This window comes from Vombatus ursinus, unplaced genomic scaffold (genome assembly GCF_900497805.2).
Source record: "Vombatus ursinus unplaced genomic scaffold, bare-nosed wombat genome assembly UNPS02000749.1, whole genome shotgun sequence".
Taxonomy (NCBI): domain Eukaryota; kingdom Metazoa; phylum Chordata; class Mammalia; order Diprotodontia; family Vombatidae; genus Vombatus; species Vombatus ursinus.
The window spans coordinates 23,363,979-23,382,789 of record NW_020940527.1 but is presented as its reverse complement, the minus strand read 5'-3'; the positions used below and the strand labels follow the sequence as shown (position 1 = coordinate 23,382,789).

Genomic DNA, 18,811 nt, shown 5'->3' with positions numbered 1-18,811 from the left:
TCCAGGGACCTGAATTCATGGCCTTAAGGCTAGAAAAAACTCAATCAACACATTTATTGGGTGATTCATCTAGTGCTCCAAAAGGTTCCCAATTGTAGCTCTTTAAGGATCAATTACAGGAGGTGCTCAATGACCAAGTTTTCTCTTTATGCCCTCACATAACCAAGCCAAAGGAAAAAATGTTACTTATCCTTATCATATTCTATCTCTCCTCAGTAAATGTGAGGCCTTTGGGTAGCACTCACCTGGTTGCCTGCAGCCTCAATGCTCTCCTGCTCTTCATTTTGATCTTCCACTGAGGGCAGCATCTTTGGATATCCCTTTAAGAGGTCTCCCCCTTGCCTAGGCTGCCCGTTGCGTCGTGGTACTACTTGGCTAACTGTTTCAGGGTGACTGGAGTGTCGGTAGCCTCTCACAGCAGGACTCTGTTGGTCAACACCTCTGGTTAAGTCTACTAGGTCCACAGCATTCCACGACCTGGTTTGGTAAGGAGAGTCTTTGTCTAGGAGACATTTTGAAGGACCTTCCTCAGGAACAACTGAGTTTGAAGAGGCATGGACATTCTCCTGGCCAGACTCTTGCCACAAGGAAGAGTTCTGAGCAGGCTGTTGGAGTGGTCCTAAGGTGAAGTCTGCTGCTACATTGCCAGGGTTTACGGACAAGGCATTGCTGCCGCTCTCTCTTGGGAATTTGGGGGAAGAATTGCTGTGCTCCGATTCAGTGGAGGAATGGCTGCCAACAGAAGCATCTGAGTGGCTCCGACGTGGGTTGTAGGGCTTCAAGAAGGAGCTGTACACAAAGCCTTTGGTGACTATAGTAAATAAATACAAAGGTCAGCAGTTTTCAAGGCAGTAAAGGAGTAACAAAATCAACTCAGGTTGCTAATAACACTCAAAAATACCAAGATGTCTAGTGACAAGAAAGAGAAAGGTCTTCAAATCACAAAATCAGTATCAGAAGAAATGTTATAGCTCATCAAGTTCAATGCAGCATGAAATAGTGGCCCAGGTGTTGCACTTGAAGTCAGGAAGACCACAGTTCAAATTATGCCTCTGCTTACTGTCTGGGTGATCACTGGCAAGCCGCTTAATCTCTCTAAATTTCAAATTTTCTTATCTGTAAAATGGGAATAATCTATAGTATATTCTGTAGTATGTACTTTATAGGACTGCTATACCATTCCAATGAAATAATAATATACATGAACTTTTTTGTAAAATGATTTATAAGCTTTTAAAGCATTAATAATAATATCTACCATTTATATAGTGCTTTACAAATATAATAACTGTCTGAGGTTGGATCCAAACTCAGGTCTTCCTGTCTCCAAGTCCTACACTCTACCCACCACACCAGCTAGCTGCCTAACACAAAGGGCACTTCAACAATGCTTATTAAATGGTCCTCCCTCCCCCTTCCCCCACACCCCCCTACCCCGCCTGACCCTATGCCAAAATGTGTAACATGAATGAACACTACACCATCCCTCAGATGTGCTACAATAGTGACAGTGAAGGGTAACACACTTCCTCATGAAACTACTCCTTTCATTTTTAGACACTTCTAATTTGTAGGAAGTTCCTTCTCAGACTGAGGAAAGTATGTCTGGCAATAAGTTACGTTCCATGGTTCTAGCTTTGCTCTTTGAAGTCTTATGTAGTCAATCTACTTCTGCTTTCATAGGGCCACCATTCAAATATTTCAAGACAGAAATCACATCCCCTAAGTTTTCTCTTAGTTGGACTCTAAGAAAAGCTGAGTGCCGCAGAATCGATGCTTTCAAACTGTGGTTCTGGAGAAGAGAGTTCCTTGGATAGCAAGGAGGTCAAATCAATCAATACTTAAAGAAATAAATTCAGACTATTAACTGGAAGGTCACAAACTGAAGCTGAAGCTTAAATGATTTTGGCTACATCATGAAAAGATGGCAGGAGTCAATGGAAAAGACTGATGTTAGCAAAGACTGAAGGCAAAAGGAGAAGGGGACAGCAGAGGATCAGATGGATAGATAAGTGTCATGGAAACAATGAATGTGAGCTTGGACAGACTTCAGGAGAAAGTGGAGGACAGAAGGGGCTGGCATTCTATGGTCTATGTGATCATAAAAGTTGGACACAACTGAATGACTGAACAAAAACACTACATCTTCTCCAGAAATATCTGCAGTTCTGTCAAATGATTCTCATGTCATGGTTTCGTGCCCCTCAACACCCTGACCCCTCTTCTGGACATACTCCAGCTGATCAATGTCCCTCTTAAAATATGCTGTCAAGAACTACTAAGAGATGTGACTGTCTATGACTAATGAGGAACTCTTCCCTTTCTCCTTCTAGACACTATATTTCAATAATATGGCCACATCATATAGCTGACACTGAGTTTGTATCAAATAAAACCTCTAAAGTTTTCTTTGCATCAAGTGTTGTCCTGCCATGCTTTTCTCCTATTGTACCCGTGGAAGCTGGTTTTTGTAACCCAAGTCTAGATCATATTTATTTACCTAACTGTCTGATCGTCTAATCCAAATTTCTATCTCCAAGGATATTGAGACAAGAAATATGTCCCAATGGAAAATATAAGGTCCCTTCTGGTTCTAAGAGTACTATGCAAATTCTTGTACCTCAGTGGACTTAAACAGGTGCATTTAACCTTTACTGTGTAAGGACCCCTCTGGCAGTTTGGGGAAGTCTATGGACCCCTTCTCAGAAGAATGCTTCTAAATGCTTAAAATAAAACACAAAGGATTAGAAAGAAACACAATTTTATTGAAATATTAAAAAAAATTTCATATGCCCCTGGATTAGGAACCTCTGGGCTAGGTATTCTCTAAAGTTTCTACTTTGAAATTCTATTATTTGATGTGTCCTGTTGAAATCCCAAAAAACTGTATCTCCAGGGTTTCTCTGATCTCCTAGTCTAATAATGACTACTCATGCCTACTAAAAATATACCACTCCTAGCATGCTATGAGGAGAATGTTTATTCAATGCTTCCTCTATAAATACCACTCTGCTAAGTGCTCAAGTTACAAAAATATAATATGATATGACAAGGTCTCTGCCCCTAAGGAGCTAACAGACATTTATCCAGAGAAGTATATAGATAAGTACACAGCTGAAGTAAGTATGGAATCATTGGGCAAAGGCAAGATCCAGACAAAGTACCTAGGAAAAGAAGATGGAAAAAACCATTTTAGCTGAGGATCAAGGAATGATCAGAGCCTTGAAGACAAAGTCTCTGAAAGGCAGAGATGAGGAAGGACTGCATTTCAAGCATGAAGGCAAAGTCTATACAAGTTCATGGATGTAGGTTCAGGAGTGCTCTAGTAATCTAGTTCTTTGGAAAAATAGGCTGGGAGACAGACTAGAGAGGGTCCTAAATGCCAAGCTAAGGAGACTTTATTTTATATTAATAGCAACTGGAAACCACTGAACAGGGAAGAGACAAAATCAGCCTTTAGGAAGATTATTCTGGCAGCTGTGTGAAATATAACTTGGAGAGGGGAAGATACAAGAGACAAAGGAGACCAATAAGAAGACTATTAAGAAGAGTTCAGGTGAGAGGTGACAAGGACCTGAATTAGAATGCAGCTATAAACAGAGAGAAGGGTATGGACATAATTCATAAAGAGGTAAAATCAATGAGATAAGTTGGACATGGGGAGTGGGAGGGATGAGTTAAAGATGGGCCTGAAGTTTCAAGCCTGGGTAACAAGAATATAATTAAAAGAAACAGGGGTATTTTGGAGAAGGAGAGGGTTTAAGAGAGAAAATAATCAGTTTAGTTTTGGATATGTTGCATTTGAACTGCCAGTGAGACACTTAACTGGAGATATTTAGGAGTTGGAAATGTGGGGGAGGTTAAGCCCAGATATGTAGATTTGGGGGTCATCTTCAGAGAGGTGATACCAGTATTCATGAGATGGTGCAAATGCCTATTTTTACAAAAGAGGAAATGAGGATTGATCAGAAAGGTTAAGTAATTTTCCCACATAGTAACTACAGGACCTAGGACTTGAACCCAAGATTATTTTACCTCAAATTCTCTTTCTACTATAACATGCTGCATTTCAAAAGGCTTAAGTTATGCCAAGAAGGAGTTAAGTTAGCTGTTAGAGGTAGGATTTTACTGCCTGTAAGTTTCATCGATGTTTTTATCAAATATATTTCCAAGATAAGCCAAAGAGTCTCTTTGGAGATTTAAAAGAAATGGACAGATAACTGGTCATCTTTAAAGCATGGGTATTGTACAGTACTATCTAAAGGTAGAGGATAAATCAAATGATGTCTTGAGAACCAGACATCTGGATTCAATGAGAAGAATCAAAAGACATTCTCATGGACTGGACCAAATTCATGAATAACTCACAATACCATTTGTCCTTGCTAACCTAGCCGGACCCAAATGCCCTCTCAAAAACTTACCTCCATTGTCAATCAGCCATCGATTCTGACTGCCCATAGGGTCCTTCTTTTTGATTACACCCACAAGGTCTCCCTCAAGGAGTGACACATCTAGGTCTTGGGCAGCATTGAAGTTTCGTTCTGCTTGGAAGAGTTTTTCAGGGGAATATCTCACCAGCAAGGTAGCACGGAGTTCATCTGACTGTAGCATATAGCTTGGCTGAAAGGTAACACAAAAAGTACAAGTGATTAATAATGGCTCCTCATGCGGATTAATTCATAACCTGTTCAAATACAGTCTCAGAAACAATGGCAAAAATCTAACCTCACTGAAAATGTAAGGCCTACTTAGATAGAGCAGCAGGCCTAGAGTCAGAAAGATCTGAGTTCAAATCCAGCTCCAGATACTTTCTAGCTATGTGACTCTGAGAAGTCATTTCACCTCTGTTTGCCTCAGTTTCCTCATCTGTAAAAACAGGGATAAGAATAGCACCTATCTCCCAAGACTGTTGTAAGGATGAGATCATAATTGTAAAGTGCTTGGCAGGAACCTCTGGGCTAGGTGTTCTCTAAAATTTCTACCTTGAAATCTTGTGATTTGATGTATTCTGTTGAAATCCCAACAAACTGTATCTTCAGGGTTTCTCTGATCCCCTAGTCTAATAATGACCACTCATGCCTACTGAAAATGTTTGATAAGCTGTTGGACTTCTACAACTGCACAGAATGAGCAGAGAAGGTGAAGGATAAGAAAACTTTGGAAGTACTGCAATCTGCCTGTAACAACTACGAGGGCTTAAACACACAGCTGTTGGATGAACTTCCTAAATTCAGTCATTAAAAGAAACACGGATGTTTTGGAGAAGGAGAGGATTTAATGCACATTTAAAATATAGAAATTTGAAATACTGTCATTCATGATTCTCATGCCTGGCACACAGTAAACTCTATATAAATGTTAGCTATTATCATTATTATCATTATGACTATTTGGCCTCACTACAGGCATAGGCCAAGACCTTTTATGTTCAATGTTTTGTTATCTGGGTGAAGAAAAATTATCATTTTATCTTCATATATATGAAATTTGGTGGCCAAAAAGTAGGTGTCTGAAGTAGGTGAATAAACTGGGAAATGAGTGAATCACTGTGGTATATTAATGCAACGGGATATCTTGTGTTGCAAGAAAGCAAGTATGAAGAATTTAGGAAAAAAAGTATAATCAGTTGAATGAATTAAGTAGAACCAGGAAACCGTACACAATGATTACAATAATGTAAATGAAAAGAATATTCAACAAAACCCAAATACCATGTCATTGCAATGACCACTCTTGGCCTTTGAGAAGAGGGAATTCACACCTCTCTTCCTCCCCCCCCCTTTTTTTCTTCCTCCCTTCTTGAAGAAGTGTGGCGAGATGAAGGAGGGCATTGCCTAAGTTGTTACACATGATCCCTATGTCAGTTGATTTAACTTACCTGTTTTTCTTTATTATGAGGGAAAACTCACTGGGTTTGTATAGGGATTGGGTTGATATATAAACAGAAGGGATTAATAAAAAGATAGTCTTTTAAAAATTAAAATAACAAAAGTTGGAATTTTTAAAAAAGTTACCTCTTTCATTATACAATAAAGATATATAATTTTAATAAGGAATTAATTCCCTTCTAATTATCAAGATCAAGTCCGAAGTATGCTTTTTAGAGAAATGAGTGGAATAAATACATTCTGTGAAAATTACAAGCAGGGGCAGGGTGCAGTGATAGAGCTCTGGCCTTGGAGTCAGGGTTCAAATCCAGCCTCAGACACTTGACACTTACTAGCTGTGTGACCCTGGGCAAGTCACTTAACCCCAACTGCCTCATCAAAAAGCAAAAAATAAAAAAAAATTTACAAACAAATTCACTACTCCAGGTATCTTTGATAGAAATGAGACAAAAATAGAAGAATTCTTATTTTCCATCTATTACAATATTTAAGCTCCTATAAACTTTGTATAAAAACTGCTTCTGGTCACACTGGGTTGGGTACACAAACTTCATCTAAAGAGGTAGTCTTGTACTCACCAAACCCTGAAGAGGCTTCCGAGAAGACTGGCGCTCCATAGTCTTTCTCTCAAAGGGCTTCTTGGTGGCTGGAACAGACTCTGGGAAGAATGTGAAGACCTGGAGCTGCTGAAGAACTCGGCTGTGCTCTTCATGGAAGATGGCGATGAGGTTTCCCTCTTTGTCAGCAACTTTAAGCAGCTAGAGCCCACGAAAAAGAGAGCAATGATAAAGCAGGGAAAGAATCAAAAAGATGAAAGAACTGCAGGAATAAATGCTTCCATCAAAATTAATTCTGGTAGTTAAGGCTCTGCTTCAGTCTACCCCATGTAAAGAATCAACAACCAAGATCTGGAATATCGACCCTGACAAAATGAACAATGATTTTCATGCACAGCCAAAATGTAAAACTGACCAGCCTATTTAACCTGGTCAAGAGAAGACATGTGGGCAGAGGAACACTGACTTCAAGTATTTGAAAGAAAGGTTGTGGAAGAGTTTTTGTTTTGTTTGTTAACAGGTGGAAGTTTCAGGGAGGCCATTTTTTTTCCAACATAAGGGAAATTTCACAATGATTTTAAGTGGCCCAATAGAGGTATGAATTGCCTTGGAAAGTACTAAGTTTCCCATAACAAGAAGCCTTCCAGTGGAGGTTGGATGACCACTGTTATGGACACTGTAGAGATGGCTCCTGCTCAGGTAAGGGGCAGACTAGATAATCTGTGAGGTTCCAATTCTGATGGAGTAAGAGAAACTTCCAGAGCAGACATTATCTCACCAATGATGAAAGAAGATCAAGAATGCAAATTGTAGATAGATGATCCAGGGCCAGATCCTACCTACTGGAATTTACATTATTCACCAGATAATACTGTCATTTCCCATACTAAATGAGTGGAATTTCAGAAAGAGGGTGTTCTTCCCTCATATCACTACAGAGAATAAGGCACTCACTTTGAGCAGTGGCTGCAACTCCTGAAGGGCCCGATGCACAAAATCACAGTGTGCCTCTGCATAGCCATGGATACAATTGGAGAAAAGGCCTTGGGCATAATGTCTGAATTTAGGGAGTTCATCCAACAACTGTGCGTTTAAGGCCTCATAGTTGTTACGGGCAGACTGCAGTTCTTCCAAAGTTTTCTTGTCCTTCAACTTCTCTGCTCGTTCTGTGCAATTGTAGAAGTCCAACAGCTTATCAAAGCGTTTCTGGACCAGCTTGTGAGGTCCGGTGAACATGCTCAAAAGCTGGTTTAGGGGTGAGATGACAAGCCGCTCGGTCCTCTCTTTCTGTGGGGAAGAGAAAGGAACATCGTTTGGGCAAATTACTTGGTCTGCTAGACCTATATTCCCAGCCTAATTCTGTTACAGTCTGCAATGTGTGCCCACATTTGCTATTTGTTCACATGCTGGAATGTAGACACTTTTGAAAGGATTCATGCCAGTATAATATTCATCCATAGCACTCTAAGATGAATGACATGATTTTGCATGTCTACATTTTAAATTTCTATCTATTCATTTATCCAATTTGACCAACATTCACCAATATGCAAACAAATATGTTTAATAAGTGATGTTAATTAGATTTCTATCTGGAGTTTCGCTAATTAATATAAACTGATGATTAATGACAAAGTATACACCTAAAAAAAGGTTAATATTCAAACTGTAAATCAGGTTTGACTGCATTAATTTTGTATGGCTTGAATATAACAAATTTAAATAAATGAACATCATATTCCATAACCAAAAGCCTAAAGTTAAGCACAACTCAAAAGACTATGAGTAACTCCTACATACTTACATTTCTAGAACTTTCTTCAGGACTTGGATGTCACGGATAGTTATGAGTAGGGTAAGAAATAGTACCAGAGGCAGTCACTTACAAAATCTGTGAAGAGCTGGTCACTGATATATCGATGAACTTTCTCAAATTGCTCCAAGTCTCCATTTCCCTTCTCCATACACACATCCCACATGCTGATAGCAGCCAAAACTTTCATACATGCTGATTCCTGGAGCAAAAATCATAACAAATGCCTATAATCAAGGTAGCCTACTACAGCTGAAAGAAGACTAGATTTAAAGTCAGAAAAACTGGATTCAAATCTTGGCTCTACTATTTACCATCTATATAACTTTGTTACTTAACCTCTCCAGGTCTCAGTTTCTTAATCTGTAAAATGAGGAAGTTGTACTAGTCCCTATTCAAGGTCTATGAATCACACTCTCAAAATTAAAGACAATCCCTTCTTTCTGTTAATAGCTTGTTAACAAATCCTGCTGGGTTGGAGAAAAATACTTTGTAAGGGATATTTATTGCCCCTTGCATCAAAACAAAGTGTACTGACAAATTTAAGTAAATAACACTGAAGCATGACCGGTTGGTTATTTACTCACACGAATATGCTGAAGGTAAAGGGAAAGGTCTCGGATAAAAGACTTAATAAGTCTTTCTTGCATTCTGAAGTTCTTCTCAGTTTCTTCAAATGCTTCATCTCTTATCTGGACAAAATAAACAATAAGCACGTGGTCTGTCTTTCTGTCCACAATCAAGTCACAAGGCCTGATTAAAGCCCAAGCAACTGGTCTCCCTTAAACATTTCATCATTCCGTTTGGCTCCCACTTTCCAAATGGACCAAACCTAACTTGCTATGCCTGCCTTTTCAAGCCATATAATTCAGGTCTCTCTCTACTTTACCTATCCAGTCTCATTTCCCACTATTCTTTGACAAAAACACTTCTGGTCTGATCAGGTTGCTCTCTTTATTGTCCCTGGAACAGGCTATATTCATTCTAGCTGCCATGTTTTCTTCTTGCTCCTTAATCTGTAAAGCTCTTCCCTCTTCTCCACTGACTTAACTCCTTTATGTTATTTAAGGCTCATCTCAAATAACACTTTCTTCATGAAGTTTCCCCTGAATCTTCAGCCTTCATTGTTCCTTTCTGTGAACTATGAGGAACTCATAGGAAACACTATACAATCAGGCACTTAGTTATATTTTGTTCTCATTTTTTTTTATTTTATTTAGGCAATTGGGGTCAAGTGACTTGCCCAGGGTCACACAGCTAGTAAATGTTAAGTGTTTGGTCTGAGGCCAGATTTGAACTGAGGTCCTCCTGACTTCAGGGCCAGTGCTCTATCCACTGCGCCACCTAGCTGCCCCCTCATTTTTTAATGTATGTTGGTCTTGTCTCTGCCTGATAGCTCTTTAAGGTCAAGAAACAAGTTTCATGTATGTGTATTCAAAGAGCAAATTAATACACAGAACTAGTGGCTTCAGGCTCCTAAACTTAATTGCTGGTATATACTAGAATGATTAGCTATGGAAGGGAGAGAATTTCTGGAATGAAAAGGTTATCTTCTGGTGGGAGGAGAGGGAGGGTAGCAGATAGCTGGGGATTAGTGAAGAAATGTGTCATAAGTCATTCCCTAAGTTATGGTATATATTTCAGGAGACAGATGAGGCTCTACTCCTGAGAAAATTGCTTTTTCTTCTTCAACTCAAACTCATGTACAGAACTCATGCATGAATAGTTACACCAGCTAATTATGAACAAACACATCAATTTTCTCTTCAGTAACCCAAGATATGCTAAGATCTTACCTGAGGAGCAAAGCCTGTGAGGTGCTTCAGGTGACTGCTTACTCTGTTGGATTTCTTAATAATGGAGTGGATGTTAAATTTAGAGATTTTCTCCATTAGGCTGTCTTCATCTCCTTTACGGTACTTGAGGACTAAAGAACAAAATTCAATTTAGTGACTGAACAAGTACTCTCTAAAACACTAATAGGGATTGGAGTATTTGGCTATAAAATTGGGATTTAGTACCAAAACAAGACCTAATCCCCATCCTCACTGAAGAACCTGAATGATACACACTATACATACTGATTACAACTATGTAAAAATTATAACAAAATCCCTAAAAATATACAACTGGGGAAAAAAAGAGCTCCAAAGAGAAGATGGAAACAGAGTGTTTTTGTTACTATCTTGTTAAAGTTACAGAGCTAAATAACTGAAGTTACAGTTGTATTATGACTTTATTTATGCATTTGTGTATCTAAATGTTGGTTTCTGTTTGTAGTTACTTAGTTTAGAATGATTATTTATAAAAATTACATCCCCAAGCAACTCCACCATTCTCTACTATAACTTTCAACTATGTCTTCTGCCAACCTCTCGTAAAAGGGCTTTTCTTCTCATAATCCTCTTTTTTAGGAATTCTGCCATACCAATCTTACCCAGGTCTTTTCGACGTTTATATTCATTGATATTGACATTGATCTCCTTGACAGCAAGGACAGCATTGGTTAAAGGAACTTTGTCAGGGTGAGACTCTGGGGTGGAATTCAGGAGCTCCATCAGCAGCAGCGGGTAACGCATAACTCTTTGCACTGGTTTGATGAGGAAGGAGCCCAAGTTAATGTAGTTTGTACAACCCCTGTAGGAGAAGAAAAAGAGGTTTTCATCAATCATCACAATTTTTGTGTCACTTACATGCAAAACATAATATTTGTACTTATAAAAGACAATATATGGGAAAAAATCAATGAATAAATGAATGGACTGAAACAGCAAGTAACAAAGGAACTTACCATTCACTGTACAGGCTCCTATAAGGCAGGGAACATGAAAAGAAAAGAGACAACTTGTTAGAGGCTTTTCATGTTAATTTCAAGGCATGGGTATCCATTGGTTACACCAAATCACATGGGAAAAGAGGAAACTAGAAATTCTTGCCATATCTAGGCTACTAGAAAGAAGAGATAAACCTCATAACTTAAAATATTTCTTTACTCAGGTGTCTGGTACTGTACAAGGACTGGACATGAGATTCAGTATTTGAGAAAGAGTTATGTGTCGATGTTCCCCACCCCAACCCTCCTCGCCGCAATGGCTGGTTTGGCAAATGGCTGTCTCTCAAACGTTGGTATGAAAAGTAAAGAATTAGCTCTCTAATCTTGTATATACAGTTATGAAGAATCTGTGATCTAACATATCTTATTATTTGCAGCCTCCCTTAAAGATCTAGAACACTGTTATATCTCGGGAAATGTGGCTTGGTGATTTGCCAAGAGTAACAATACTCGGTCTTTGTCCCTATTTTGGGAATTATTTACTTGGACCAAGCTCTCTTCCTGATGCTTTAGGGAAAGTTCTGGGTACCCTTGAACCCATTGACCTAGAAATGTTAACAATACAGGGAGAACTTTTAAATATAAATCAATCCAAAAGAGTTAAAAATAATATGAATTTCAACTAAAGTCCCTAAAAGTAAAGCTAAAAGGAATAACAAAGCATAATGATAGGATTTTAGCATGGACCTCTAAACCACAAAAAGGTACAGAAATCCTTAGGTCAAAACTGGTAGAGAGGGCAGCTAGATGGCGCAGTGGATAGAGCATAAGCCCTGGAGTGAGGAGGACCTGAGTTCAAATCTGGCCTCAGACACTTGACACTAGCTGTGTGACCCTGGGCAAGTCACTTAACACCCATTGCCTCACCAATAAAAAAAAAAACAAAAACCCAAATAAACAAAAACTGGTAGAGAGAAAGGATTTTAACTACTCAAGGATCTTGGGGAAAAAATAACAGTATACATAGCATTATTTAAGTTCCTGAGAATAGAAACATTAGAATAAACTGTAAAGGGAATTATTTTACTAACTTTAGAGACAGAAATGAACAGACAAAAATTTCAGAAAAACAGACAGCTGAACTCAGGAAAATATTAAAGAAGATCATGTGTGCCATTGTGAGATTCCACCTTTCATCAATAAGACTGACGAAGTTGACAAAAATTAAAATGACAAATGTTGGAGGGACCACAGGAAAACAGGAACAGTGATGCACTAAACTAGGGAGCTATGAACCGGTTTAGCAGTTCTGGAAAGCCATTTAGAACTATGCCCAAAATATTACTAAACTGTATATATCTTCTGACTCATCAATATTACTATACTCTTAAAAAAAATCAAAGAAAGAGGAAAAGGATCCAAATATACAAAAGTATTTATTTCTGTTCTTTTTTCAGTAGCAAAAAACTAGTATGTTACCTATCATTCAGGAAACAGCTGAACAAATTATGGTATGTGAATGTAATATAATGCTACTGTGCCATAAGAAAGGATGAAGAAGATAGTTATAGAGAAAGCTGAGAAGACTTATATGAACTGACACAGTGAAGTGAGCAGAACCAGAATGATTTATACAATAACAATGCTGTAAGTCTTAATTAAGAAATCTGATCAATGCAATAACCAATCACAATTCTAACCTGACAGAGGGGTGATGACTCAGGGTACAGAATAAGACATATTTGGGGGTGGAGCCAAGATGGCGGAGTAAAAGCAGGAACTTGCCTGAGTTGTCCCCCAAACCCCTCCAAATACCTATAAAAAGTGACTCTAAACAAATTCTAGCAGCAGAACCCACAAAAAGACAGAGTGAAACAAATTTCCAGCTCATGACAACCTGGACGGTCGACAGGAAAAGTCTGTTGCACTGGGCTGGGAGAGGAGTGCAGTTCAGCGTGGGCCACGCCTGTAACGACAGGGCCCCAGCAAATGCAGAGCAGACCTCAGGGGACTGAATCACAGGTAGCTGTGGTGTTTTCCAGACTTCTCAACTCAAAAACACCAAAAGCAAATTAGAAGGTCAGTGGGAAAAGTCCATTGGACCTGGATGAGAGAGGAGTGTGGTCCAGCCCTCACCCTAGTGCAGCTCTGGGGTAGCAGCTGCTTCTACAGCTCTCAGTCCACAGACAGTGAAGGGGACCAAACTGATCAGAAGGAGATTACAGGGATGTCTTTGCTGGCAATGAGGCAGGATTCTGTTGCTTTGCCCATATTTGGATCTGGGTCATAGTCCTGGGACAAGCAGCAGCACTGGCATAGCAGAGCTTATGGGCAGCAGTAGAGAGGGAACCCTCCTCACAGTTTCAGCGCAGAAGTGAGTGCTTGTCTTGTCACTCACAGACCAGAGCACAGGCCAGGAGAGGAGTAAACACACCTTTCCTTAGATCATACCACCTTGGAAGAACTGAAAACTTACAGGTCCCTAGAAGTATCTCTGAAAACAGCTGCACAAACCTCTGAAGCTTGGGACAACACACCCTCCACACTGGAACCAGAGCCTACTTTAACAAAGAGTTAAAAAGTCAAGTAATTGGCTGGGAAGACAAGCAAATTGTGGGAAAACACTCAGACTACTGCAAAAGCAGCGGCTGGCTAAACTGCAGAAGCATGAGAACTCTTCTGGTGATCCAGCATTACACAGAGAAGCAGAGATGAGAAACAATATTCTAGCTCAAGTTCTGAATCAGTCAGCATGGGCCAGGTTAAGTAATTTAGCACTTGTAAAGCCAAAAAAGGCCAAAGCAATAGAGAACTTCATACAGATGGTAAGATATGGGCAGCTGAGTGGAAAGGTATCACAGCAAGGATTGATAGAAATTCTTGAAAAAGTAAACCAGCAAATAGAAAAGAAAATAAAGTTAAGTTCAACAGAAGAAAAGTAATGGATTCTGATGAAGATGATGAATATTGAAATCGAATGTTTAAAGACTCATAAACTTCTTGAAAATTTTCTAGGAAAAAATAATTCTTGGCAGAACTGAAGAGCTAATTAAATGGTAACTGCTTTCTGTATACATTTTGAGAAAGAGGGGCAAATAAAAAGGACTTGTTTATGTAAAATGAAACAATTTGGACAATTTTTTTTAATAGTATCATAAGGAACTGGTTTTGGAAGCTTATATTTTGTGAGAATAGTTGATGATTTTCCTGCTTAACAACGCTTTCAAGTGTCTTCAGCAGCATATGTCCTTTAAAATTGTGAACATTACTCATGACTTTTAACTGGGGAAGGATTATGGCAGTAGCATATTTTTAGTAAGAAATAATATTAAAGCACCAGTAGCCATGGCCATCGACTTTGTGGAAATAAACAGCAATATATTTAATCTTAAAGGACTTGAAAAACATATGCTGCTTTCTAGACAATGTTTCTGAAAGCAAGTAAGCTATGGGTGTGAAATTCTGACTTTTCCATTTTTTTTTCTTGCAGATAATTAATACTGAACATATGTATATGTAGATATATATGTAAAATGTATTTCATATGTATATATTTAAAACAATGATGTTCAGTGCTACCATTAATGTCTGCATAAAAAAAAATTCCTATCAGCTGGGATTAAATCGCTGTTTCATTTCTCTATATGCAAAAAGTCCCACCATAACCTTTAAATTAAAGTATCATTATAGTTACATAAATCGTGCAAGGATTAATAGAAATTTAAATGTTAAGAAGGCTGAAATCTGTTTGTGACCTATGTTACTAGTTGAGAACTGGACTTTCTATGGAGAAAAGAAAGCCACAAATTAAGATTGTCTTTGTTCATGGTAAAATTGAGGAGTTTACAGCACATCATCTCAGCATATCATCATCTTTCTCTGTTCCTTCCACTAGATTACAACTAATCTTACTTTTGACTGATTTTAATATAACCATCCTATCAACACACACAAAAAAATTAGAATGGAGCAAATGGAAGCTAATGACTCTATGAGAAATCAAGAAATTATTAAACAAAACCAAAAGAATGAAAAATAGAAGACAATGTAAAATATCTCACTGGAAAAACAACTGATCTGGAAAATAGATCCAGGAGAGATAATTTTAAAATTACTGGACTATCTGAAAGCCATGATCAAAAAAAGAGCCTAGACATCATCTTTCAAGAAATTATTAAGGAAAACTGCCCTGATATTCTAGAGCCAGAGGGTAAAACAGAAATTTAAAGAATCCAACAATCACCTCCTGAAAGTGATCCCAAAAAGAAAGCTCCTAGGAATACTACAGCCAAATTCAGAGTTCCCAGGTCAAGGAGAAAAACTGTAAGCAGCTAGAAAGAAACAATTCAAGTACTGTGAAAACACAATGAGGATAACACAAGATTTAGCAGCTTCTACATTAAGGGATTGGAAGCCTTGGAATGATATTCTGGAGGTGAAAGGAGCTAGGATTAAAACTAAGAATCACCCACCCAGCAAAACTGAATATAATCCTTCAGGGGGAAAAATCGACATTCAATGACGTAGAATTTAATGCATTTTTGAGAAGCCAGAGCTAAACAGAAAATTTGACTTTCAGATACAAGACTCAAGAGAAGCACGAAAAAGTAAACAGGAAAGAGAAATCATAAGGGACTTATTAAAGTTGAACTGTTTACATTCCTACATGGAAAGATGGTATTTGTAACTCATGAGATCTTTCTCATTATTAGGGTAGTTGGAGGGAATATATACAGACAGAGGGCACAGGGCGAGTTGAATATGAAGGGATGATTTCTAAAAAATAAAATTAAGGGAGAAGAGAGGAATGTACTGGGAGAAGGAGAAAGGGAGAGGTAGAATGGGATAAGAGGCAAGAAAAAGCTTTTCTAGTGGAGGGGAAGAGGGGGTAGGCAAAAGGGAATGAGTGAATTTTACTCTCATTGGATTTGGCTTAAGGAAGGAATAACACACACACTCAAATGGGTATAGAAATCTATCTTACTCTACAGGAAAGTAGGGGAGAAGGGGAGAAGGGAGGGCAGATTGGGGTAGGGGATAATCAGAAGCAAACACTTTTGGGAAAGGACAGGGACAAAAGAGAGAACAGAATAAACGGGGGGTGGGATAGAATGGAGGGAAATATAGTTAGTCTTTCACATGACTATTATGGAAGTGTTTTGCATGACTACACATGTATAACCTATATCGAATTGCTTACCTTCTCAATAAGGGTGGGTGGGGAGAAAGGAGGGGAGAGAATTTGGAACTCAAAGCTTTAAAAACAAATATTAAAAACTGTTTCTATGTGAAATCAGATACACAGTCAATGGGATATTGAAATCTATCTTACAGGAAAACAGAAGGAGAAGGGGATAAAAGAAGGGAGGGAGAGATGATAGAAGGGAGGGCAGATTAAGGGAAGGGGTTAATCAGAATGCACGCCATCATGGGGTAGGGGAAGGGGAGGGACAGGGAGAAAATCTGGAACTCAAAATTTGGTGGAAATAAATAAATAAATTGGAAAAAAAAAAAAAAGACATTTTTTTGTACATGTCCAATGCAGGAATCTGTTTTGCTTGACTACACATATTTGTTACAAGGGTTTTTATTTTTCATTTTCCCCCCCAAATGTGGGGAGTGGGAGGAATGTGAAAAAATTTCAAATAAAACAAAAACAAACAAAAAACAACCCTATGTTCCAGGGCAAAATAAAATAAAATCTATAATCCTATGAATTTAGCATTCTCCAAATTAAAGAAAAGATCAAGTTAACAAAAAGGCTAAGAGACAGAGGGAGTCCAAGCAAGCTAGATCTTGTCAAGGTAATAATTTTAGTGAGATGGAATAGATTATAACAGGAAAGCCAAGAAAAGTAAGTTATTAAATGTGCTAAATTCAGAACCACAAGAGATCTACAAAACAAATGGGAATGGTACCAAAAGTTTCTAAGGAAAAATAAAAAATCTGGATTACTATGATGGAAAATATGAAGGAAGAATCCAATCCTGGTAAGCACAAAATTAGCAAAGTAAAAGCAAAAAGAATACATAGCCTGTCAGTGATAAGCTGTAGGAAATTGTTCTTTATATCTGACAAAAAGAAGTCAACAGAAACAATGGCAATAGCTAAAAAATTTATTTAGCACCTAATGATGTGCTATAAGTAGGGGATATGCTGTGTAGAGTAAATCAAATAAAAGTTCCTAAAAAGATAGCAATGGTGTTAAGAGTCAAGTGAAGGGCAGAGATGCTAGTACTGGGAATTTAAAGAGGAGGGTGTGGTTATAATATAATGAGAAAAGATATTCTGGCTTGGAAGAGAACCACTGTGACAGGGATGGAGTTAAGGGGCTGGATTCAGGAATTATAAAAGAAAAAATTTTTTTAGCAAAGACAAAGACAGCTTAAAGTATGTAGTGCTGGCCTTGGAGTCAGGAAGACCTGGGTTCAAATCCCCTTTTGATACTAACTAGTGAACCTGGGTTAAGTTACTTAACCTCTATTGCAGGGGTATGCTGAAGTCAACTGGAACCCGCTGTTAAAATCTCAGCAGGGCATTTAAACCTTGAAAAGGAGCAAATCACGGCTTGATTGTTTTGCTGATTTTCTAGACTTATGAAGGCATGTTAATAATGCAGATTAAACTTAAAAGTGTATTATGCTGATGTTAAACATTAATCAGCACACCCCAGTCTCTCTGCCTAGATAAGGGCTTGCAATAGTGGGGTAGAAGTGACTAAGGAGAGGTGGTGTGTATAAGAGAGACGTTACAAAGGTAAAATCAACAAGACTTTCTCTCTTCTTCAAACCCCAGTTAATTCACACTTGCTTGAGGATTAGCACATTCATTCTCCTGTAACTAGCCAAGGCTGATCTTATCTTCATTTTGAGGACAGCACAGAAAGATTCCTATATTTGCCCCCCCCACATACACATAATTTCCCCTATTGCACACACCATCATTTTTAAAAAATAGGGACTACCTATTTTTGTTCCCTTTTAGAGATTAGGCTTGTAGGGGCAGCTAGGTGGCACAGTGGATACAGCACCGGCCCTGGAGTCAGGAGGACCTGAGTTCAAATGAGACCTCAGACACATGACACTCACTAGTGACACATGTCACTAGCTGTGTGACCTTGGGCAAGTCATTTAACTCTGATTGCCTCACCTCCCCGACCCCAAAAAAGGAGATCAGGCTGATAAAACCTTATTCAGGATTATGTAAGAGGGAGGCACTAGATTTGGTTTGGGAATAATGATGATTTGAAATTTACTATGGTGTACATTGTTCAGGGCAGGGTCAGTGAGTGATATAATAAGAGGTGGAACTTAAAGCATGCAAAAGATGACATACAAGAGCAGGGAAATGACCCTTGAATTAAGGAGGATTTTATGGGAATAAAAAAGCAATTCAAGAGTAGAAAAAGAAATATATAATGAAAAGTTAAGGGAGGCACAGTTAACAGGAAAAAACTCACAGATCCTAGGATTCAACTCTTAAAAGAGTTCTCTCCCGATGATGAAGTACGCTCTCTACTTCCAGGAAGGGAGATAGTTTAACGCAGCAGTTCTCAGATTTTTTGGCCTCAGGATCCCTTTACATTCTTTAAAAAATTATTAACAATCTCTCAAAGAGCTTTCATTTATGTGAGTTACATTCATCAATATTTATTGTATTAGAAATTAAAATGTGTTAGTCAATTATATCATGAAAATTATATATGCCATACATCATATAGCATAAAAATAGTTCTGACCTTGCAGATCCCTTATGAGGGGGGACCATGTTTTGAGAA

The 18,811-nt window shown here is 38.4% G+C and overlaps 1 protein-coding gene across 8 annotated transcripts in view; it reads right to left on the bottom strand.

The window, feature by feature from the left end:
• Window positions 1-18,811, bottom strand: part of DNMBP (dynamin binding protein) — a 108,109-nt gene that overhangs the window by 1,885 nt on the left and 87,413 nt on the right. For all 8 annotated transcript variants that reach the window (XM_027859355.1, XM_027859364.1, XM_027859371.1 and 5 more), the window contains 9 exons: window positions 11,053-11,070; window positions 10,699-10,898; window positions 10,058-10,188; window positions 8,849-8,953; window positions 8,335-8,463; window positions 7,403-7,735; window positions 6,470-6,649; window positions 4,425-4,623; window positions 246-811 (listed from right to left, as the gene is read on the bottom strand). In XM_027859355.1, coding sequence (XP_027715156.1) covers window positions 246-811; window positions 4,425-4,623; window positions 6,470-6,649; window positions 7,403-7,735; window positions 8,335-8,463; window positions 8,849-8,953; window positions 10,058-10,188; window positions 10,699-10,898; window positions 11,053-11,070 — 1,861 coding nt within the window. The remainder of the gene's footprint in view (window positions 1-245; window positions 812-4,424; window positions 4,624-6,469; window positions 6,650-7,402; window positions 7,736-8,334; window positions 8,464-8,848; window positions 8,954-10,057; window positions 10,189-10,698; window positions 10,899-11,052; window positions 11,071-18,811) is intronic.